The 25,382-nt window shown below is 38.3% G+C and overlaps 1 protein-coding gene across 1 annotated transcript in view; it reads right to left on the reverse strand.

Annotated features, from left to right (window-relative positions):
• Positions 1-10,847: 10,847 nt before the first annotated feature.
• Positions 10,848-25,382, reverse strand: part of PELI2 (pellino E3 ubiquitin protein ligase family member 2) — a 183,790-nt gene continuing 169,255 nt past the window's right edge. The window contains exons 4-6 of the mRNA XM_068966223.1: positions 24,708-24,905; positions 22,989-23,177; positions 10,848-11,428 (exon numbers count right to left, since the gene is read on the reverse strand). Of these exons, the coding sequence (XP_068822324.1) occupies positions 10,862-11,428; positions 22,989-23,177; positions 24,708-24,905 (954 nt within the window). The 3' untranslated portion in view covers positions 10,848-10,861. The remainder of the gene's footprint in view (positions 11,429-22,988; positions 23,178-24,707; positions 24,906-25,382) is intronic.

Genomic DNA, 25,382 nt, shown 5'->3' on the forward strand with positions numbered 1-25,382 from the left:
AACCGTTTCTCTCGGAGAAGGAGTAAACGTGCAGCTCCAAGGCAATAAAAATTTCTGGGCGTGACAAGAGTGTTTCAGCTTACGGACTCCTCTGAAGGTTATCTAACCCGCCTGTATATGTTCATCCGGCCACATGTGATTGTTTACAGCCTCCCAACCTGAGAGGCACGAGATGTTTTAGACTTACTAAAGGCAAATTCTCTTGGGGAGTTGGAAATTATTAGTATAGTGGGTTGGTTAGGAATTATATTGGTGAAGGGTTTTTCATTTGTTGTGTCAATAATTGCTGCTAATTCCCTGCTCTGGGTAGGACAAGGATGTCTCAGGTCAAACCTCTCTGCTGACAGACTAGCTTGTGTGACAGGATTATCCATACTGCTGCCACTACGCACATGATTGTTTACTACCTCTCAACCATAAACAGCACAGAGAGTTTTGGAGTATTTTGAGAGTCTTAATTAGCATAGGGCTTTTTCTTCTTGTTGAGTCAATGATTGCCGCCAGGCCTCCATATCCTTAGGCACCTGGGAATATATTAATCAATGTATTTGGACTATAGAAAAGGAAATATAGTAGTTTTTAAGGTTAGCAATACTAGACTTTTTGAGTTAATGGATTTTCTCTTTTGTATTAGATCACTGTGCTTTGCTATAAATCACTGTGTCCTTGCTACGTAAAAATGTAACTTTATCACTATCTTAAGACTAAACAGATCTTAAGGGGAACATTGGTGAAAGGATTTTCATTTGTTGGGCTGATGTTTGCTGCTAAATCTCCATATTCCCTGCCCTTATAATGAATATAACTAACATATAGGAGAAATAAGTATTAACCTTTAAGCATATAGGAGAAATAAGTATTAACCTTTAAGATTAATCATGTTAACCTTGGGTTAAATAAGTTCCTTTCTTGATTGTAACTCATTACACCCTCACCCTACAGGAATGTAACTTTATTTGGAGGGTGGTGCCTGGTTTAAGAAAAAACACCCTTGGAAGAAATAAGTTTTTTGGTTATCTGAAAGAAAGGATCATAAAATGTCAGCAGGTCTCACTCATGGCCAGAAGATGATGTAATATCCCTAAGACCTTTTTTTTATACATTTATGTGAAGCACCTGATTTTGATAAAGGTCAGAACTGCTGACCCCCACGTGACTCTGTATTCATCCCTATGTGTAACAAAAGGTATATAAGCAAACCCAAAACTAAAGAAATCAGATCAGTTTCCGGAAAGACTGATACCCCCATGTCGTTCTTTCTTGCTCCTCGTTTTTCTGGCTGAATTCCCATCTGGAGCATGGATGCTATTCCACATAATCCAAGTTATTCAGCCTCTTTTTCTCCACTAATCTTCCTACTACACTATCCGTTTCTAATCTCTCTCTATATCTGTAATTAAATATGTATTTTTCCAAGGACGCCGACGCCGTCCCCACCTTCGAATTCCCTGGATCCACCGGGGCTGGACCCTGGCAGAGAACCAAATCCACAGAGTGGAATTAGTTATTTTGACCACAGAGGCATACAATCAACACAGTCATTTAGCTGAAGAATTTCTCAAAGCATGGAACGTGGATTACCTGCAGTCTTCTCGGTCACCTAGGTTGTCAAATGTAAATTCCTGGAGAGACTGAGAACTGCAATATCAGCCTCTGTTGATGGGACTAAGGAATCTGCATTATAAGCAACATTTCTTGGCACGCTGATGTTATCTTAAGTTTAAACATGGAATTAGGCAAAAAAGAAAGTCCATGATAGCTTTTTAGTAAGAATGGCCTTGAGATTCAACTAGAACGTGTTTAAAAGATAAAAGAAGTAAGCAATGCTTAAGACTAGTCTCTTTGGGCATTCCAGTGCAAGTCCCACAATTGGCAATGGGTGTTCAGGGGGCCACAACAGTTTAAACATGGCTTTCTCAGGCTTACAGCTTTGGCAGCCATAACCATTGTGGTCTTATTTTGCCAGTCTTGGGCACATTTTGTGTCTCTGGGAAGGAGAACTTTCTTCTGGAGCTGTTTACTGAGAAACCCACTACAGAACATATAAGTCATCATGTTTCCCTCTGTTCCCAAAACCTATTTCCTAATTGACATTAAAAAGTTCTTGTAATCAAATAACTAAGAGTAAGACTGAAATTGAAGTCACAATTAAAATTTATCTAAGTTTAGAAAAGATAAGCCTCTAAATATTAAGCGTTTTTCTCTGGGTGGTGGGATTATGAAGTTCATACTTAGTAGGTTTGTTTGTTTGTTTGTTTGTTTTTACAGTGGACTCTGTTGGCTTTTATTTTGGTTATAAAAATTTTTGCTTTGAAAGAAAGTCAATTTTGAGGTCTCAGAATAGCATTCTATTCTTTAAAACAGCATTCTATTCATTCAGAAATAGTGTTCTATTTCTTCATCCTGAGAGCAAAAACAGACAGTCCTTAAGAATATGATGCTCTCTTGTAATCTTTTAAGTAGGCTTATGTGTATATTCTCTTTAGCTAATGACCAGTGGGAAGCAAGATAGAAAGAAATGATCTATGTTGTAAGACTTTGGAAAACATCTCAAGATAGGCAAAAATTTGAGATCTTGAATATTTTTATCTCAATGACTAAGAAAGTATGTGGTACTATATTTTAATTTTATTGACATATAGTTGACTTATAGTGTGTTAATTACTGCTGTACAGCAAAATGGTTGTTACACACACACACACAGGGTAGGACCTTGTTGTTTATCCATTCTATATACAATGGTGTCCATCTGCTAATCACAAACTCCCAATCCATCCCTCCCCCTTGGCGACCTTAAGTCTGTTCTCTATGTCTGTGAGTCTGTTTTTGTTTCATAGATAAGTTCATGTGTGTCATATTTTAGATTCCCATATGAGTAATATCATATGATATTTGTCTTTCTGACTTACCTCACTTAGTATAATATCTAGGTCCATCCTTGTTGCTACAAATGGCATTATTTCATTTTTTTAATGGCCAAGTGGCATTCCATTGTGTGTATATATACGCATATATATAGCATATCTTCTTTATCCATTCATCTGTTGATGAACATTTAGTTTGCTTTCATGTCTTGGCTGTTGTGGTTATTGTGCTTCTAGGGACATTGGGGTGCATGTATCTTTTTAAATTATAGTTTGGTCTGGATATATGTCCAGGAGTGGGATTATTGGATTATATGGCAACTCTATAAGAAACCTCTATACTGTTTTCCATAGTGGCTGCACCAATGTACACTCCTACCAGTAGTGCAGGAGGGTTCCCTTTCCTCCAAAGCCTCCCCAGCACTTATTTGTACATTTTAAAATTATGGTTATTTTGACTGATGTGAGGTGGTATCTCAATGACTTCCATTTCTCTAATAATTAGTAATTCTGAACAGATGCCTTTTGGACATCTGCATGTCTTTGGAGAAATGTCTATTTAGGTCTTCTGCCCATTTTTTGGTTGTTTTTTTGTTGTTGTTGTTGAGTTGTAGGAGCTATTTGTATATTTTGGAAATGAATGCCTTGTCATTGCATTATTTACAAATGTTTTCTCCCAGTCTTCAGGTTGTCTTTACCTTTTATTTATGGTTTCCTTTGCTATATGCTACTATAGTCAATTCTAGGAATCACATTTTTCTAACATCTTTGAATTCAGTATATATCTTTTAAAAATTAGCTTTGACATATAATTCACATATCATAAATCATCCCTTTAAAGTATAAAACTCAGTTGCTTTTTGTATATTCAGAGTTGTGCAATGTGGTCACTACTGTTACCACACACAAGTTCGTGTGCCTGATGCACAGTGAGCCAGACAAACCAAAACATCAGAATCCAGAGCAGAGACAGTTCTGCTGCAGGACCATGCAAGGACAGGGTGGCTCATGATAAAAGAAAACTAAACTCCTGAGTTCTCTGGTGGTTTCTGGGGACAAGGTTTTACAGGCATAATTTCAGGTGAGTGCTGCAGGGTGTGATTAAGTGGTAGAGAGGTAACAAGGTGGTGCTCCAGGAATCTTGGCTCAGCCATAAGTTACCATCCTCTATCCAGGTGGGGGATAGAGGATAGTTCCCTTAGTCCCCAACTAAGTAGTGGGGGCCTTAGTTCCTGCAGAAGAACTCAAAGATATGTTGTTGTGTCTATTCCTTGAGAAGGAACCAGGACCCTGCCATGTTACTGCACTACTGATTCTTGACTGCTCTTTGTTTCTGCATCGCCTCCCTTTTCTGATTAGCAACAGTCCGAATTCACCCTTTGGAACTCAGGGCAGGCTGAACAAAGCCTCTTTCCTACAAACTATAAACTGGGACATGAAAAGAAAGGATCTATACCCCGGATAGCCCACAGGGTCCTGGCTTGGTTTCACAATTCTCTTTGGTACACACTAGGAATGAAAATAGGGCTTCCCTGATAGCTCAGTTGGGAAAGAATCCTCCTGCAATACAGGAGACCCCAGTTCGATTCCTGGGTTGGGAAGATCCGCTGGAGAAGGGATAGGCTACCCACTCCAGTATTCTTGGGCTTCCCTTGTGGTTCAGCTGGTAAAGAATCCACCTGCAATGCAGGAAACCTGGGTTTGATCCCTGGGTTGGGAAGATCCCCTGGAGAAGGGAAAGGCTACCCACTCCAGTATTCTGGCCTGGAGTATTCCATGGACTATATAGGGGGATTCCAGGGGGTCACCAAGAGCTGGACACAACTGAGTCACTTTCACTTTTCTGGAGTGAAAATGCTGGGTCACAGGGTAACTGTCTATTTTACATTTTGAGGAGCTATATCCTATTAGCTCCAAAGTGGCTGCTGTGTGAGTGCTTAAGTCGCTCATTCATGTTCAACTCTTTGCAAAACCATGGACTATAGCCCGCCAGACTCCTTTGTTCATGGGATTCTCTAGGCCAGAATACTGGAGTGGGTAGCCATTCCCTTCCCCAGGAGATCTTTCCAACCCAGGGATCGAACCCTAGTCTCCTGCATTGCAGGCGGATTCTTTACCATCTGAGCCACCAGGTACCATTTTATAATTCTACCAACAGTGCATGAAAATTCCAATTTTTCAACACATTCTGAACACTTGTTACTGTCTCTCTGATTTTAGCTATTGTTACCAAATCCAAGCTTGGTCTGTTTGCCGCATGACAGGCAAATAATCAGGAGATGAGGTATTGAGGCAACGAACAGAAAGAACAATGACTTTATTTGAAAAGCTGGGCATCTGAGAAGATGGCAGACAAGTGTTTCTAGTCTTATCTGGGTCTGGATGCTAGTATCTTTTGTAGAACAGAGAGAGGGACAAGGTGAGGAAGTAAAAAATGCCATAAGCCTTGCAGAATATCTCCTGGATTAGCCAGCAGCGAGGAGGGGCTGGGATAACTTTTTTCTGCAACCTTTCACAAGTGGGCAGGGTCAGAATGTCTCCCGGTGAGCTGAACAAAGCACTTTAGTTGAACTTTCAGGCTGAGAGGCAGGTCATTATGTATGCTTACAGCTTATAGACAGCATCCTTTCAGTGGTTATAGTAACAAAAACAATGGAGAGCAAAGGTTAAAGTAAAGCGGATCTAACAAGGAGTCAGATTCTGTTCTTTCCTTGCTACTCTCACAGTGGGTTTGAAGTGCTATTTTTCTGGTTTTTCACTTGTGTTTCTCTGATACCTAATGTTCCTGGTAATCTGTACGTGCTTATTGGTCATTTGTGTATCTTTTTTGGAAAAATACCTATTCAAATCTTTTGACCATTTTTAAACTGGGCCATCTGTCCTTTTCTTGATGAGTTATGAGATCTCCAAGTATTCTGGATACTATTTCCTTATTAGATATGATTTCCAAATATTTTCTTCCATTGTATGGGTTGTCTTTTTACTTTTGACGAAGTATAAAGGACAGTGTCCTTTGAAACACAAAATAGTTTTGAAGTCCAATTTATTTTCTTTTGTTGCTTGGGTTTTGATGTTTAAGAACTCATTGACTAAGGTCACAAAGGTTTACTCTTCTACAGTTTTTGCTCTGTCCATTTTGAGTTAATTTTTGTATACTGTGTGAGGAAGGGGTCCAACTTCATTCTTTTGCATGTGAATATCTAGTTATCCCAGCTCCATCTGTTAAATACTCTTCTTTCCCCACTAAATTGTTCTCACACTCTTGTAAAATGGAATGCATCTCACAACTGTAACTGGCTATGTTTTTCTATAACACATGGCATTTTAGATTTACTAAAGTGTTAGAATACTTAATCCTGAAATAAATGCCTATATAAATGTGTATTTTGGGGAGGGGATGAAAAATCTATTTCCTTCAACAATACTAAGACTCCTTAAATATCAATGTGGTGAGGGAAAAAAAAACTGTCATAAAGACCTTTTGTTATGAAAAGACATACTAGTTTCTTGGAGGCTTACACATAATGCTATGCTGTTAAAAAGTAAATGAAGATTATCAAAAAGGTACCAATGTGACTCTAGTGGCCATGCAGAAAATCCATTAATTCTACAAGCCAAGTTAAATTCTCCTGAAAGTTAGATTTGACTGTGATGTAATACCACAAATATAAACACCAATGGAATTTTTCAAATAATAAAATTGAGATTTTCAGAATCTAGATTTAAATAGGTATTGTGCAGAATATAAAACAATGATCAGCTCAACTGTCTGGGATCAACCTGAAAGTCTGAAAAACACAGAAGTCAAGTCTACTTTTCTATCTACTTCCTACTGAACGGTCTGATGAAGACAATGACTCACAAAGATACCGAGATCCATTTAATAGGTTTTGAAGATTTTTTCCTGTAAAATGGCTTGTATTTCCACAGATACAACAGTGAAGAAATAAACTTTTCAATTTGACATGAAATATAAAAGAACAGTTTTACAAATATATCCATAAAATTTAACTGCTCATAACACTATACATGGTAAATATGACCACCCTCTTAGCTTCTAGACTATTTAATACAGAGAAACAATCTGTCATCTCAGCTAAAAAGAAACAACTTCCCTTTCATGGAGCTTTTGTTTGTTTAGAAACAGTTAAGTAGAACTGGAAAAATATTTGCTTTTCCCTAGCTTCCTCTAGGGATTCTGCATAAGGGTGAAAACTTGAGAGGATATTAGTTCTGCTAAAAAGAAATACTGAACCTTCTGTTTTACTGCTTCAAAAATGCTTACATTCTTTTAAAAAGGTCCTGGAGTTGTCTTACTGGTCTTTGACTGGGTCATAAAGAAATGATAAAAGAGCCATGCTCTCCTTCTGGCACTCAAGGAGGAACTTCATACCCTCTGCTCATGAAGGCTAAACCGTGGGGATGTAAGAGCTACAGCCAAAGGAACAGAGCTGGATCCGGCTTAAAATCAAGATTCTGTCGTTTGTCTATCAGAAATTCCACCGTTACAAGGCAGGACTGCACGAAGCTGGCAAGCGTTTTTTAGCCAGCATTAACAAAGTTGTGATCACATATCCTTTCAATCCAAAGAACAGAATGGATTTAAAAAGGAACATTGATCAAAATCATAGAACTGCAAGTAACAACTCTGTAACCTATGTTACACTTAAATTAAGAAGGAGAAAACATGCTCCTTTTGAAACTCTCAAAAAGTGCCCAAATAACAATACTGAGCTCCCAAACAGCAGGGGTTGAAAAAAAAATTTTTTTAATGTAAGCAAAAATAAAGCACTGAAGCTTTATGAAGAAAAGAGTTCTCCTCAACTTTGCTAATATAGTAGATGTAATAACTTAAAAATAATTTCCCTACTGATCCTGGAAATAAAATCTACTACAATCATGTGTATGCCAGTTCCTGGCATATTTCTGCATCCAGATTCATTAGTCTCCTTAATGGAGCCCATCATTTTTCCAATGGCTTTCTCCTTTCTTTAAACCCTAACCCTGAAATTCTATAACCAGTTATGTCACGTGGCTTCCCTGAGGCACAAAGGTACCAAACTCTATAATTAACTATTGAGGAATGATAAATATGCTATTTATATTAAAAGATTTTCATTCTTTTGGGCTACAGTTAGGAAAAAAAAACACAGAAAGCATAATACTTATTCTGCCATGTGAACTGTAGCCCTTCTTGCAAAAAGCGAAACCAAATAAGGAAAATGTAGAGTTGCAGCATGCATGACCTGGCAGCACCAATTAGTGATAATAAAAAAAAAATTCCAGGCTAGAAAAATATTCAGGGTTGTATCCCATTAACTCTGAACTCTTTTTTTTTCTTTTTCTTCTTTTTTGGTAATAAACTGGCATAAACAATTGGGGGGTGGAAAACTATGGGAATACATCACTGGGGTTTTTCTGGAAATGTAGTCACAAAAGGCATTTTGGTCAGGCTGAGATCAAGATAACTGGTCTGCAATTTCCTATGTATACACCTGGGAAGTGGGATTTGTCCTTGAATGTGATGTCAAGCAAGACATAATAACAGGCATGACCTCTGAGAAGTTACCTTTTCTGAACTATATGACTCTACTCTGAGCTAGAGTTCTTTATTCTCACAAATGAAATTGCTCTCAAATATAAGGGGTAGGGGGAGTGTCATTAATCAACGTTAGAAGATCTTACTGGAAGTGGCCAAGATGAGCCTGGCTTCCTTCTACAGAGGTGCGACCTGGATGTGGTTCCCCAGGCAGGGGAAAGGGAATCTCACTTGGAAGTCAGAAGAAAAAATGTGGCACTAACAGGGTGGGTCACTGTTACCCCTTCCAAGAGCTTGGAATTTCTTACCCAAGCTTACTAAAAGTCAAAGCTTTCAAGTTGGAACATAACTATAGCTGCATGTAGAAGTACTACACTTTAACTACTACAGTCCTTGAAACAGAAAATTATATCCGATGGTAACTTTTTGGAAAAAAAAAAGTTTTTGATAGTCTTGCATCTAGAAAGGCTAGATATTACCTATTTATCTTACAAGATGCTTTTTAGGGTATCAAGACTCCTCAAATCACTTTCTTCATATGGCAAGAAAAGGGACTGTGTGCTCCCTGCATCATTTTGTGGAGCCTAAAGCGGCACAGACTGCACTTGTAAAAGCTAACCATGGGAGACTCTGGGTATGTCAAAAGGCATTCGATATTCTGGGCAATTTCATTTTTTTCTTTCATTCTCTGTCTGCAGGTTGAGCAAGCTATACAGAATACAGGAAGCTATCAATAAGAGGACTGTTGTTGGATTTTCACAGCACTTAAAAATTACCAAAACAAAACCACCTCATCAAACAATAATCTCCACTAAGAAGTAAAGCTATTTGAAAACTTAGAGGCTGAACTTTTTATATATTAAATCAACTTAAGCAGCAGCAATCAAGATGAATAGATCTTATCATGTTAAGGAAAAGGGCTTTCAAAATGGGTTAGAACAAATGAAAATAGGCAAAATATTTGCTAGCAGGCAAACCATGGAAAAATCCAATTAGAACAGGAATACAGTATATTAGAATCATATAAATTATATATCTTTACAAAGGTTAAAAAATTGCGGCACGAATCTGCAATGGTCAATTTAAGATGTTAATTTAAACATAGTTGCTCCATGTGGCAGGAATCTTTCATCCCAGCCAGCTCTGGCAGGGGCATGTCCTGAAGGATCTTTGCTTCATGGGAATGGTGATACACTGGTACGGAGCACAGAGAATGAACATCCAAGAATTATTATTCAAAAATGAAATGAAACTAACAGAGAGGGCTGGTGGAGCTCATATGAAATTCTGATTTAATTATTCCTCAGTAAACACTCATTTGCTCTCTTGAAATCAGGAATTTCAAATGCTCTCTGCAGATGTACCACTTGGTGTTGTGTATCTAATGATTACATTTAAATTTAGTTTGATTTGCAAACATTTTCAAAACTTACAGGGCTCTGTAAGCTGCAGTGGAAGGCGACAGATGGCAGAAGGGGAGTGAACAAAACTGACTGCATCGTTGTAATACGTTGCTTTTAAGTTCACAGAATATTGGCTTTCTTAAGAAAAACTTAGGAAACCCCAACAAGTGGTTTTAAAGAGTAAAACCTTATTTCTAATCACTCTTCAATTATTCAGTAAGCAAATGAACTTGGTATTATATAACCTGGGCCATGTTTCCTGCTGCAGTAATCACCCTCATTTAATGAATGTTTAATAAGAGTTGTTACATTTTAATCAACCAAATAGTTCTACCCATGCAAGATGAGTGTCAGGGACACAGACCACGGCAGATCAAAAATAACAAAAGGCAGACCAAAAAGTTATAGAAAATTCTTTGTTTGAAATGCCAAGGGATTTGATGGATGTGTGTATAAAGTAATTAAATTCCACTGAAGTTAAAAATAATAATAATAATAATGACAACATATTCCCTCCCCTCAAAAATTTAAAAAGCCCCAGATTTCAAAACAACCACCTGTACTTAAGGTCTCCTGTCCCCAACATCATCTTACAGAGCCACCCTTTTGGCATCTAGTCAGATTCTAATCTGTATTAAGTATTTCCAGACATGGCATGACTAAAATCTACACCACGCAGCACCGAAGGTTGCAATTAAGAGCCAACAACTTTTGAATACATTTCTTCTGGAGTTTTAAAACAGGATTTAAACTCCTGTCCCAGTTTACCAAAGAAACCCCAAGGTTGAAATGAAAGCATGGCATTTTAAATCCAATTGTTACAAAGGTATTATGGTTTAATCAAGCACACTTCAATGATGATGCCGCTGTCGTGAGCATGCAACACACCGTTATGGTCAACGCCTGGCATGTTTCATCACCGTGCCCCTCTTTCTTCCCAGCTTCAGGACCCCCCTCCCCCTAATAAACGGCATTATAAAAAGGTCAAATCTAGAGTTAGTGGCAAAATCTTCACAGTAACTTGTTAATAAAGTCGTTGATGGCTCTTGAGGGCATCAATCAACTGGACCTTGGAAAATCAATTTGATGCAGTTCTGTTCCCCAAGCAGCTGTGTGGCACAGAAAGGGCAGGCGGCATGAAAGGCGTGAGTTCCGTGAGGCAGCGGGATCTGAGACCAATATTTCGCAGACTTCTCTGAGCACACGTGTCCACAAGGGGTGAAAGCGTGAGTGGGCGGTCCCGCGTCTACGTAAAAGCCCGCCTCGCAGCCAAGCCAGAGCGGCACGTAGGGGCCCACTGTCCTGCACATGGGACACTCCCTCTCGTTGGCCTCCGTGTCGCTGCGATGGCCCCAGTTGTGGTAGCCGTGTACGTGGCCGCAGCTGAGATACGCCCAGGGCTGCTTTTCCTCCACCACCTCTTTTCTGTTGATGCTGGGGAAGGCTAAGGTGTTGAGCCCCACTGGACACTGCGGCCGCGCCGCATTGATCTCCTGCCGCAGGGCTTCGATGTGCTTCTGGGTTGGGGTGTGAAAGAGGCCATCTGCCGTCCTCCAGAGCAGGGTGGCCCCGCACAGGTCGATGAGGGAGCCATCCTGCAGGACGTTGGTCTCAGTTTCCACCTACGAGTTTGACAGACATGTCTTTTTAAAGCAAAAATTGGCAGATCTCGCTAGTGTTCTTTCCTCTTAAAGATCAGCTATGAAATAAAAAACGGGGCAGTTATCCCACGGCCTCCTTGAAAACTAGGGGGGTAACTAGCCCCTCTGAGTCTCCCTTTCCTCATCTGAACATTGGATATAAATCATATATGTGATACACATAAAGGCCCAGGCTTGAATACACTAACTTTTACACGTTCAATTAATGGAGTGGTTTATTTTTCTTTTTCAAAAAAATTATTTTGATTGGAGGATAATTACTGTGGTTGTAATTGTAGTGGTTATTTTAACAAACTTCACAAATCTCCTTAGATTTTTATTTTTCCTCCTCAACAGAACAACACCTCCTTGGTCTCATAAGGCATAGGCGATGTCCAACCAGTTCATCTGGTGAAGACTTATGCTGATTTCGACCATAGTCAATTCAGAAGACCCTTGGTGGGCCTTGCAATAAATACTGCACTGCTGCCAGTGATTCCTGGTGACCTTTAGCTTCACGTGATCTATCATTTATCCTGCAATTCTAAGGTTTGAAGCAGAGACATTTACTGTGAGCTTGAGAACATCATTTAAAAGACTGGCAGTGCTACACACCAAGTGCTCACAAGACTGATTAACAGTTAGACATGGGCCACAGAAACCTCATCCCTGCCTCCGTGTGCCACCTGCGCTCTATGGATGCACTCAGGTGAACTGCCCTCTGGCACGTGCATGAGTCCCCTCTGCCTAGAATTCTCCGTCCGGCTAGTCTACCTCAGGGCCTGGCAAACTCCCACTCAACATTCAAGGCTTACTTGGATGGCACTTTGCCTAGAAGTTGTCCTTTAATAATGAAAGCAGTCCTTCTCTAATAAAGTATCAAATACTAGTAGTTAGAAAAAGGTAAAATCCCAACAAAATGATAGATCTTAATATCTTACAGGAAAAACACAGACAGGTTTTCAATAGCCTTTAAGTTGCTGAATCTCTCTCCTCACTCCACTGCTCCCCTGAACACCTCCTGATCTCCTCCCTTCTTGCTAGATGTCAGGAGTCTCCCTTCTCTCTTGACAACACATAATTCTCAGGGGAGGTTTCATCTCTGCATCAAACTGGGTAAGAAGAACACTGCTGTGGTAATAAACTGGAGTTTGGGTCACATTTTTCCCCCCCTTATGATTACTTTTTATTCATTGCTTTTTGTTTATATCAGTGATACATACATATATATCTATTCTTTTAAAAATTATTTTTAATTGAAGGATAATTGATTTACAGTTTGTATTGGTTTCTGCCAAACATCAACATTAATCAGCCATAGGTATATCTATGTCCCCTCCCTCTTGAGCATCCCTCCCAAAATTCTTTTCCCATTTAGGTTATTACAAAATATTGAGCAGAGTTCCCTGTGCTATACAGTAGGTCCTTCTTGGTTCAGTTCAGTTCAGTCGCTCAGTCGTGTCCGACTCTTTGCGACCCCAGCAGCATGCCGGGCCTCCCTGTCCATCACCTTGTTGGTTAATCTATTTTAAATATAGTAGTGTGTTTATGTTAATCCCAAATTTCCAATTTGTCCCTCTCCCTAACTTTCCCATTTGGTAACCACAGGCTTGTTTTCCACTTCTGTGAGTTTGTTTGTTTTGTAAGTAAGGGCATTTGTATCACTTTTTAAAAGATTCCTCATGTAATAGAATATCATGATATTTGTCTTTCTCTTCTTACTTACTTCAGTTAGTATGATAATCTCCAGGTCTATACATCTTGCAATGAAATGAGGTTATTTCATTCTTTTTAAGAACTAAGTAATATTTCATGACACTGCTGACAAATCAGCTATTTCTGCAGAGGTTCAAGGGAAAGGCCTTTTGAGAAGTTTGCAAGTTTCTTTTGTATATCTACAAAAGCTTTATTCACTCTGTTAACTTTTTCATCATTCACAATGTTTATCTTCTTATGATTAGTGGCAACTGGTTTTGCTTTATTTTTAACCTTAAAGCTTTTTTGGCTGGCTATGTGGAATACATTCCTAGACTTCTGCCCTATTAGTTTGTTCTTGGCCATGGTCTCTCACCAGACCTCCAATACCCTTGTGCAGTTGGCTCAAGTTCCAGGCGACACCATCTCAAACCACAGCTTCTTTATCCATTCATCTGTTGACATTTAAATTGTTTCCATGTCTTGGCTATTGTAAACAGTGCTGCAGTGAACACTGGGGTATATGCATCCTTCCAAATCATGAATTTTTCTAGATGTATGCCCAGAAGTAGAATTGTTGAATCACATGGTAACTCTTTTAGATTTTCACCTGGAGAATCCCATGGATGGAAGAGCCTGGTGGGCTACAGTTCATGGTCGCAAAGAGTCAGACATGACTAAGGGACTAACTAACACTTTCATTTTCACATTATCAACACTGTAGGAGAGTTCCTTCCCTTTTCTCTACATCCTCTCCAGCATGTACTGTTTGTAGATTTTTTGATGGCCATTCTGACTGGTCTCAGGTGACATCTCATTTTGGTTTTGATTTTCATTTCTCTAATAATTAGCGATGGTAAACATCTTTTCATGTGCCTTCTTTGGAGAAATGTCTGTTTTTTATTTTTTTGATATTGAGTTGCATGAGCCGTTTGTAAATTTTGAAGATTAATTCCTTGTGGGATGCATCATTTACAAATATTTTCTCCCATTCTATGGATTGTGTCTTCATTTGTTTATGGTTTTCTTTGCTGTGTAAAAGCTTCTGAGTTTAGTTAGATACCATTTATTTATTTTTGTTTTTATTTTCATTATTCTAGGAGACAGGGCCAAAAAAAAATATTGCTATGATTTTTGTCCATGTTCTGCCTATGTTTTCCTGCAAGGGTTTTGTACTTTTAGGTCTTTAACCCATTTTGAATTTATTTTGTGTATGGTATTAAAGAATGTTCTAATTTCATTATTTTACATGTAGCTGTTCAATTCTCCCAAAACAATTTATAAAAGAGAATGTTTTTCCTCCATCATATAGTTTTGTCTCCTTTGATATAGATTAATTGACCATAGGTGCCTAAGATTATTTCTGGACCTTCTATCTTGTTTCATTGATGTATATTTCTGTTTTTGCACCAGTACCATACTGTTCTGATGACTGTACTTTTGTAGTATAGTCTGAAGATGGGGAAACTGATTCCTCCAGCTCTGTACTTCTTTCTCAAGATTGCTTTGACTATTTAGGGTTTTTTTGTGTTTCCATAAAGATTTCTAGTTCTATGACAAATGCCATAGGTAATTTGACAGAGATTGCATTAAATCTGTAGATTGCCTTGGCTAGTATGGCCATTTTCATAATATTGATTCTTTTAATCCAAGAACATGATATATTTTTCCATCTGTCTGCATCATCTTTGTTTTCTTTCATCAGTGTCTTATGGTTTTCAGAATATAGGTTTTTGCTTCCTTAGGTAGATTTATTCTTAGGTATTTTATTCTTTTTGATGTGATGATAAATGGAATTGTTTTAATTTCTATTTCTAATCTTTTGTTGTTAGTGTATAGAAATGCAACAGCTTTCTATGCATCAATTTTGTATCCTACAACTTTACAAATTCACTGATGAGCTCTAGTAGTTTTCTGGTAGCATCTTAGGATGCTAAGGATTTGCTATGTACAGAATCATGTCCTCTTCAAACAGTGACAGTTTTACTTTTTTTACAGTTTGGATTCCATTTATTTATTTATTCTTTGATTGCTGTGGCTAGGACTTTCAAAATTATGCTGAATAGAAGTAGTGAGAGTAGATCTCCTTGTCTTAATCCTGATCTTAGAGGAAATACTTTCAGCTTTTCATTGTTGAGTGTGATGTTAGCTGTGGGTTTGTCATATATCACCTTTATTACGTTGAGATATGTTCCTTCTGTGGTCACTCTCTGAAGCATTTTTATCCAAAATGGATGTTGACTATTATGAAAAGCTTTTTCTGCATCTTTTGAGATGATCATATGATTTATATTCTTCAGTTTGTTGATGTGGTATATCACACTGACTGATTTGCTGATACTGAAAAATTCTTGCATCCCTGATATAAATCCCACTTGATCATAGTGTATGATCCTTTTACTGTATTGTTGGAGTAGATTTGCTAGTGTTTTGTTCAGGATTTTTGCCTCTGTATTGATTATATTTGCCTATGGTTTTCTTTTTGCATGTATGATATCTATCTGGTTTTGGAATCAGGGTAATAGTGGCCCCAGAGGATGAATTCAGAAGTGTTCCTTCCTCTGCAATTTTTTGGAGTAGTTTCAAAAGGATAAGTATTAACTCATCTCTAAATGCTTGGTAGAATTCACCTGTGAAGCCATCTGGTCCTGGACTTTTGCTTCTTGGAAGTTTTAAAATTACTGACTCAATTTTTGCGCTGGTAATTGGTCTGTTCATTTTTTTCTATTTTTCCCTGGTTTAGTTTCTGGGAGAGTGTACCTTTTAAAGAACTTGTCCATTTCTTCTAGGTTATCCATTTTGTTGGCATATAGTTGCATGTAGTAGTCTCTTATGATCCTTTGTATTTCTGTGATGTGGTTGTAATTTCTCCATTTTCATTTGTAATTTTAATAATTTGGGCCCTCTGCCCTTTTTCTCTTTTTTAAAAAAATTGTCTACAATTGCTTTACAATACTGTGTTAGTTTCTGTTGTACAAGGATGTGAATCATTTATATGTGATATATATATATCCTGTCCCCTTGGACCTTCCTTCCACTCCCTCTTATTTCACCCACCTATGTCATCACAGAGCAACAAGCTGAGCTTCCTGTGCTATACAGCAGCTTCCCACTAGCTATCTGTTCTACACATGGTAGTGTATATATGTCATTACTAATCTCTGAATTTGTCAAACCCTCCTCTTCACCCCCCTGCATCCACATGTGTGTTCCTTCGTCTGTGCCTCTATTCCTGCCCTGCTAATGGGTTCACCTGTACCATTTTTCTAAATTCCACACATATGCATTAATATACAATATTTTTCTGACTTCACTCTGTATGACAGACTCTAGGTCCATCCACATCTCTACAAATGACCCAACTTCATTCCTTTTTATGGCTAAGTAATAATCCATTGCATATATGTACCATGTCTTCTTTATCCATTCATCTGTTGATGGACATTTAGGTTGCTTCCATGTCCTGGCTGTTGTAAACAGTGCTGCAATGAACACTAGGGTACTTGTATCTTTTCGAATTATGGTTTTCTCAGGGTGAATGCCCAGTGGTGGGATTACTGGATCATATGACAAACTATTTTTAGTTTTTTAAGGAACCTCCATATTGTTCTCCATAATGGCTGTATCAATTTACATTCCTACCAACACTGCAAGAGGGTTCTCTTTTCTCCACACTCTCTCTAGTATTTATTATTTATAGATTTTTTTTGATGATGGCTATTCTGACCAGTGTGAGGTGATACCTCATTGTAGTTTTGATTTCCATTTCTCTAATAATTAGTGATGTTGAGCATCTTTCCATGAGCCTCCTGGCCATTTGTATGTCATCTTTGAGGAAATGTCAATCTAGGTCTTCCCATTTTTTTGATTGGGTTGTTTTTGTTTTGATATTAAGCTGCATGAGCTGTTTATTTTGGAGACTAATCCTCCAAGGCAACTGTCTTTGTCAGTTGCTCCATTTGCAAATATTTTCTCCCATTCTGAGGGTTATCTTTTCATCTTGTTTATCATTTCCTTTGCTGTCCACAAGCTTTAAAGTTTAATTAGGTCCTATTTGTTTATTTTAAATTTTTATTATAGGAGGTAGGTCAAAAAGATCTTTCTGTGATTTATATCAAAGAGTGTTTTTCCTATATTTTCCTCTGTTTTTTTATAGTGTCTGATCTAACATTTAGGTCTTTAATTCACTTTGCGTTTATTTTTGAATATGGTGTTAAAGAATGTTCTAATTTCATTATTTTACATGTAGCTGTCTGGTTTTCCCAGGACTAATTTATTGAAGAGATTATTTTCCATTGTATATTCTTACCTCCTTTGTCATAGATTGCATGACACAAGTTTGTGAGTTTATCTTTGGGTTTCTGTCTTGTACCATTGATCTATATTTCTGTTTTTGTGCCAGTATCATATTGTCTTGATTACTGTAGCTTTATAGGATAGTCTGAAGTCAGGGAGCTTGATTTTTCCAGTTTCACTTTTCTTTCTCAAGATTACTTTGGCTATTCAGGGTCTTTGGAGTTTCTATGCAAATTGTAAATTTTGGGGGTTCTAATTCTGTTAAAAATGCCATTGGTAACTTAATAGGGATTGCACTGAATCTGTAGATTGCTTTGGGTGGTAGAGCCATTTTCACAATATTGATTCTTTTAATCCAAGAACATGGTATATCCCTCCATCGGTTTGTGTCATCTTTGGTTTCTTTCATCAGTGCTTTATTGTTTTCGAGTACAGTCTTTTGCCTTCTTAGGTAGGTTTATTTCTAGGTATTTTATTATTTTGTTGCAGTGGTTATAGCATTGTTTCCTTAAATTCTTGTCGTGATCTTTCATTGTTAATGTATAGGAATGCAATAAGTTTCTATGTATTAATTTTGTGCCCTGCAACTTTACCAAATTCACTGATGAGCTCAAGCAGTTTTCAGATGCATCATTAAGATTTTCTGTGTACAGTTATCATGTCATTTGCAAACAGTGACAGTTTTACTTCTTTCCCAATTTGTATTCCTTTTATTTCTATTTCTTCTCTGATTGCTGTGGCTAGGACTTCCAAAACTGTGGAATAACAGTGGTGAGAGTGGATGCCTTGTCTAAGTTCTAGAGCCAGAGGAAATGGTTTCATTTTTCACCATTGAGAATGATGTTTGCTGTGGGTTTGTTGTATATGGGGTTTATTATGTTGAGGTTTGTTGTTGTTCAACCGCTAAGTCATGTCCAACTCTTTATGACCCCATGGACTGTAATACGCTCCATTGAATCAGTGATGCTGTCTACATCTCATCCTCTGCTGCCTTCAATCTTTTCTTTTGCCTTCAATCTTTCCCAGCATCAGTCTTTTCCAATGAGCCGGCTTCTCATGTCAGGTGGCCAAAATATTGGAGTTTTAGCATCAGTCCTTGCAATGAATATTTAGGGTTGATTTCCTTTAGGACTGATTGGTTTGATCTCCTTGCTGTCCAAGAGACTCTCAAGAGTCTCTTGATCTCTTGGTTATTTAGTACTGTTTAACCTCCATGTGTTTGTGTTTTTTACAGTTTTCTTTTTCTTGTGATTGATTTCTAATCTCATAGCATTGTGACTAGAAAAGATGCTTGATATGATTTCAATTTTCTTACATTTACCAAGGCTTGATTTGTGATTAAAGGTGGGATCTCTCTTAGAGAATGTTCTATGTTCATTCTATTACTTGAGAAGAAAGTCTATTCTGCTTTTAGGTGGAATTTCCTATAAATATCTATCTAGTGTGGATTACTGTGTCATTTAAAGTTTTTATTTCTTTATTTTCTGTCTGGATCTGTCCATTGGTATAAATATGGTGTTGATGTCCCCTACTATTATTGTGTTACTGTTGATTTACCCTTTTATGGCTGTTAGCATTTGCTTTATGTATTGTGGTGCTTCTATATTGGGAATATAAATATTTATAATTGTTATATCTTCTTAGATCGATCCCTTGATTATTATGTAGTGATCTTCCTTGTCTCCTATAAAGTCATTATTTTAAAGTCTATTTTATCTGTTGAGTATTGCTCCAGCTTTCTTTTTCTATCTCTTCACTTTAAGTCTGCATGTGTCCTAGGTCTGAGGTGGGTTTCTTGTAGACAACATAACATATATACAGGTCTTGTTTTTGTACCCATTCAGCCAGTCTGTGTCTTTTGGTTAGATACATTTAAATCCATTTACATTCAAGGTTAAATATCAATATTTTGTCTTTAATTTTTGTCAATTTGATTACTATGTATCTTGGCATGTCTCTCTGGGTTTATTCTACCTGGGACTCCTGTACTTCCTGGACTTAGGTGACTGTTTCCTTTCCCATGATGGGAAGTTTTCAGCTACTATCTCTTCAAATATTTTCTCAAGTCCTTTCTCTTCTCCATCTGGGACCCCTATGATGTGAATGTTGGTGCATTTAATTTTGTCCTGGAGGTCTCTTAGATTGTCCTCCTTTCTTTTTATTCTTTTATTCTGTCCCACAGCAGTGATGTCTTCCTGCTCATTCATTTTTCTGCTTCAGTTATTCTACTGATTCCTTCTATTGTATTGTATTGTTCTTCTGTTTTAGGCAGAAGAACAAACATTTCTTCTTTGTCAAACATTTCTTTTATCTTCTTAGCGTGTGCTTCCATTCTTTTTCTGAGATCCCTGGATCATCTTTACTATCATTACTCTGAATTGTTTCTGGGTAGATCTCCACTTCACTTAGTTGTTCTTCTGGGGTTTTATCTGTTCCTTTGTCTGGGGTATATTCTTCCCTCTGGCATCTCATTTTGTGTAGCTTTCTGTGTTTGCAGTGTCTATTCTGAAAGATGCAAGGTTGTAGTTCTTGTTTCTGCTATCTACCCCCTGGTGAATAAGGCTGGTCTTAGAGGCTTATGCAGGCTTCCTGGTGAGAGGGACTGCTTCCTGACCACTGCTGGGTGGAGCTGGATTTTATCCCTCTGGTGGACAGGGTCATGTCAAGGGATATGTTGAGCAGGCAGCTATGTGTTCAGGAGACTTTAAGCAGCCTGTCTCCTACTGAGGAGGGCTGTGATCCCACCCTGTTGGTTGGTTGGCATCCCAGCAACGGAGACTACAGGCTGTTGGGTGGGGCTAGGTTTTCATGAAAAAATGGTGGCCTCCAGGAGGGCTCATGCCAATGAGTACTCCTCAGAATACCACTGCCAGTGTTGTCGTCCCCACAGTGAGCCACAGCTGCTCCCTACACAGGAAATCTTTTGATACCAGGAGGTAGGTCTAGTCAGGCCCCTAAGTGGTCATTGTTCCCCACCCCCGCCCCCCACCCCCGGCCCACTGCTCCCAGGGGCCTGACATGCACAAGACCTTGTGTATGCCCTCCAAGAATGGACATTCTGTTTCCCCCAGTCCTGTGATCAAAGCCCACTGGCCTTCAAAGCCAGATGCTCTGGGGACTCCTCCTCCTGTTGCCAGAACCCCAGGCTGGGGAGCCTAATGTGTGGCTCAGAAGTCTCACTCTTATGGGAGAACCTGTGCAATATAATTATTTTCTAGTTTGTGGGACATCTACCCAGTGGGTATTGGATTTGATTTTATTACTACTGTGCCCCTTCTACCACTCCACTGGGGCTTCTTCCCTTTTCACTGGATGTAGGATATCTTTTGTGGTAGGTTCTGGTGGGTTGTTGTTGTGGTTGTTGTTGATGACTGTTTAACAGTTCATTGTGATTTTCACTTTTCATACATAGAGGTGAGCTCATATTCTTCTACTCTATCATCTTGTCTCAACCCCCTCGCCAGGTTGAACAACGTTTTTTCTTCCTGCATGGCAGTTCTTGGTAAATAATGTAACTTTTGAGTCTATGGTCTCTTATTTTCCACATATTCTTGACTCCTATGTCTAGGATAGGTGTCCCTCTGAGAGACTCCTGTGCCTTCCAGTACTTTCTTATGACTGTGCTGATCACAAAATATGCTAATGATTTGTGGCCTCACCTGTAATGTTTTCCAGACTCCACAATTTGAGGGCAGAGCCCGGGGCATCCTGGTCATTATCAGATTCCCAGCCCCTTAGCTCCTGCTTAGTCATGGCAACCAATTAGGGACTGGGTATAGCACTGCTCCATTCTTACTCAGTTCTCATAGTGATTCTAAAGGGTATGTACCGGTATTATTCCAGTTACATGGATATGAGGCCAAGTATAAAGAGGTCAAGTCACCACTTCACAACTGTAGAGCTAAGTGGTAGATCAGGACCTGGAACTATGGCTTGACTTCAGAACTATTAATATGCAGTAACTGCTAACAGCAGCATGCTTTCCCTCTTAGTCATTATTTTTACATGCTCTTTCTATCTTTGAACAAAATACATGAATGAGAATTGGCAAGAAACTTATCCTGTGATGTGCCCTCCTGGACACCAGTGTATGCTTTCTATCTGCCCAGGGTGGTGCCAACCAAGTGTGATTCTCTACAAGCTGGTACTGAGTAGAAGCCAGGAGTTCAAACTTAAACTTAGGCCCTCCTTGATTTAAAATCCCATTTGCTGCCACCTTCTAACTCTGTGACTGGGCAATATTCAACCTCTCTATGCTACACCTTCCTCATCCATAAAACGGGGATAATTCCACTTCCCTGACAAGGCTGGTGTGCAGATTAACATTTCTGAGACATTAGCTCATTTAACGCAGTGTCTGCACCCAGCAAACACACACTGCTTACTTACTGTTGCTGTTAGAATGATCAATAACTCATTTGACCATCCTAACCCAGTTTTGTGTAGAATTATCCTATGATCAAAACTTTTTTTGAAAAACAGATTTTACATCCTCTTTCCTATTTACAATCTCTTGAAACATATTTCAGCAAAGTTTATTGAATTTGTTTAGCTTTCATAGAAAGTGTTTTTCATTTTTAGTCATAATGCTCCAAGATTGGGATTTTATCACAAAAGGCAGAAGCTATACCTGCAGCTGAATAATGGTGTAAGCAAGTAATAAAAATAACTATCCCCTAAAAACAAACATCCAGTAGAGAATAGCAAACCAGCTTTGTAAAATCCCCCATCTTCTTTTTTCTATCTTAAAAATATCATCTTTCTCTGTGAACTAGATCACATCCTCTATTATTTATATTATTATTTCCCAGGTAGTTTGAAAGAAAACACTTGTTCTCTCTTGCTCTAGTTTCTACCCAACAATTAATTAAAAGTACTGGAGTAGAAAATTTACTAAGAACCTTTTAGTGCTGTGCCACACAGCCATGGCAGTATGAGACACCCCAAACTTACTATTTAAGGTATTAAAATGATTCTCCATAGAAGAAAGGGTTAAAAACCCAACAGATTTAGGATAAGCAGTAATATTTATAGAAAAAATATTAACATGCCAAGTCAATGTACTATATGAACTATTTCAAGTAAAACAGTAACTATGACTTTGAACTATATAAGGAACTATAATTTCTTATGAACAAGAAAAAAAAAGCTAACTTAATTATCTTTTTTGTCTGCAGAAAGCCTAGTAAATAATTCTGTAATTCATAATTTTCACTAATTAGTTTTAGACTGCTCAGGATTTTTCCAAATTAGTGAAGTTTTACACTAAAAATAAGTTCATTTTTCTTAAAGTGAATTTAAACAGAATTCTATGTATAGCAATAGAATTAGGAACAAAAGGTAATTTTCTTCCACTATTGGAAAAGCTTAATCATGACAGTGAATAAGGCCATTTCCTTCTTATTTTCGGAGAAAATTCCGATTCTCCTGGGTCAATGGAACACAACCCTAAGACCTAGACAAAGATTCTGAATTTTAGGGGAGAAAAATGACAGTGTTCAACTTATGTGTTTGTAGTTTCATGCATTTTTTTTGTGTGAAGTCCACTTACCAGCTTTCCCCTTTGCTGAGCAGACCTGGTCTCCCTCAACGTATACACGTCTCCACAGACGGAGATCTCACGCCAGACCCCGGGCTGGGACTCCTCAGTGAAGCCACCTCTCGGATGCATCACCAGGACGCCATTGGTCGTGAGCCCATCCATGTGGCCGTCGGGGTTTTTCCACTTCGCTGCCTTTTCCTGGAAAGCATCCCCCAGAAAAGATGATGTTCAACACAAAAAGGTTATAGAATCTCTCCAAAATATTGGGTAAGGGCAGAGGGGAGGAAAGTGAGCAATTTTCATTCTCTGTTTAAAGCTAATAATCAGAAGGATAAAATACACAATTAGTCTGAGAAAATGAAAGAAGTGTAAGAATAGATGAATGATTTATCACTGGAGACAGATATTTATCTTGGGCTTTTACAAAAGAAAATCTGATGTCTGGGCCTCTACCTCAGAGATTCTTTTTCAAACCACATTCCTCCCACCCCCACAACCCCACCAACCCCAGGTGATTTCAGGAATCCAGTACGTATTCTTCAATTCTATTTGTGCAGTGCTTTCATCCTATTATCTAATAATGTTTTGTATGAACTCATTATCATGTAAGTACTAGAAGGAAGTGAAAATTTTTCATTCAACAAAATTTCAAAATACATCAGGCCAACAGGTTGGGGCCACTATGTTTTGTTTTCATAAGGATCAGTGTTTATATCATCAAAGGTGGAAGGTGCAAGCAACTGGAAATAATGGAAGACTGGACACCCGGCCATTCTTTCTTGGGGACAGAGCCAGCTACTGTTCACAGGACTCGGGTAAATCTGATTAAGGTAAGCCACTTATGACTGGTTTAGGGGTGGGCATGTGACTGAGTTCTGACCAATGAGACCTGAGCGAGCCTTCTGGGAAGCTTCCTGTAAAGATTTCTTTGCTCTTTAAAGAGACCAGGAAGAAATACGGCCCTTCTTCAGCGAGTTGTCATGCTGCGGGGAGGGTGTGGAAGTACAGGAGCCATCTCACCCACACCAGGACCGCGTCTGAGGAAAGCGGTGTGACCAGAGGGCAAGATGGAATAAATCTGGCCCCCCTGACATTACACTGGATCAACCAATCTTGCAGCTGGCCTTCCTGGGCATTTCTTGTAACATGGGATGACCCTTTATTATTACCATTTAGGTCATTTTAAGAGAGCTTTTTCTCCCCTGAAAAAATACCTTGATTCAAAAAGGGACTATATTAAAACTAGATATTCACTACAACTGTGGGTTTTTTATTTACATGGACAGTCTACGAGGAGAGAGATTTTTAGTCCTGTTTTAGTTTTGTTCTTTGTGATATCACGTCTGTAACTCCCAATACGGAACAAAGTAAACACTAACAAATTTTTGAATGAATAAATGAACAACATTTTTTTTGAACCCCAATTATCTAGATCTGATCATTTGTTTTTCTTGCTGAAATAAATCCCCTTAAATCTACCATAAATACATTATATGTGGTAATATACATACTTTTAAGAAGTCACTCTACATTTCATAGTTAATGGTCATTACTTGTTATATTTGCCATATTTTCAGATTTTTAGTAAGTTTTTCACGAAAACGAAAATTTCAAAATCTAAAACCAGAAGCATTTTGTAAGGCAAATATTCTGGCCACAATTAAATGTTACATATGTGATGATAATGGGTGTTTTTCTAGAAACAATGTACTGATTAATAGTACTTACTCCAAGAAATATGTTTTTGGAAGAGTCGAATCCAGCTGCAAATATTCGTGCTGTGTAAGGTTCGTTCCTGTCACAGACTATCCTGCAGGCAAACCTAGATATGGTGCTCTGTGTAATCTGCGCTTCATCATTGTTCTGACTGCCAGAAATTGTGTCTGTAACGACGAAGTCGATAGGGCTTTCTGTTGATCTGCCCACCTAAATAAATCAAATTATACTCATGATCCACTCATATCCAAAAATGTCACCATATTCATTACATGAAATAAGTGTTCAGGATCCTTTAATATTCATTATCTCTACTAGGAAGGTTAGAATAAAAAATCTCAAGTCTGTTCCTTCTCTTGTTTAAGGGAGATGTTATGGTAACCAACCACCAGATTTTAAATGTTAAGAAAAAAGCTCCATTTTCTATTCTGGAAGAAAATACATCTCACCCCAAACAGGTGTATGATCAGGAAGAAACATAATTTATTACTGTCATAGAAAATCATTCCTTTTTCCCCCTCTTGTATTTCCAAGTGAAAAACAAAAAACAAAAAACAAAAAACCAAGATTTTAAAGGCAGCCAGGAAACTAAAGCCCTATTTCCCCTATTCTTGCCAGGCTTCAGACTCCAGGGCCTGGTTTTTTACGCTAAGTGAATCCACCTGTGACTCATGGCACAGTACAGAG

Source organism: Capricornis sumatraensis, chromosome 2, assembly GCF_032405125.1.
Source record: "Capricornis sumatraensis isolate serow.1 chromosome 2, serow.2, whole genome shotgun sequence".
In the NCBI taxonomy this organism is placed as follows: Eukaryota; Metazoa; Chordata; class Mammalia; order Artiodactyla; family Bovidae; genus Capricornis; species Capricornis sumatraensis.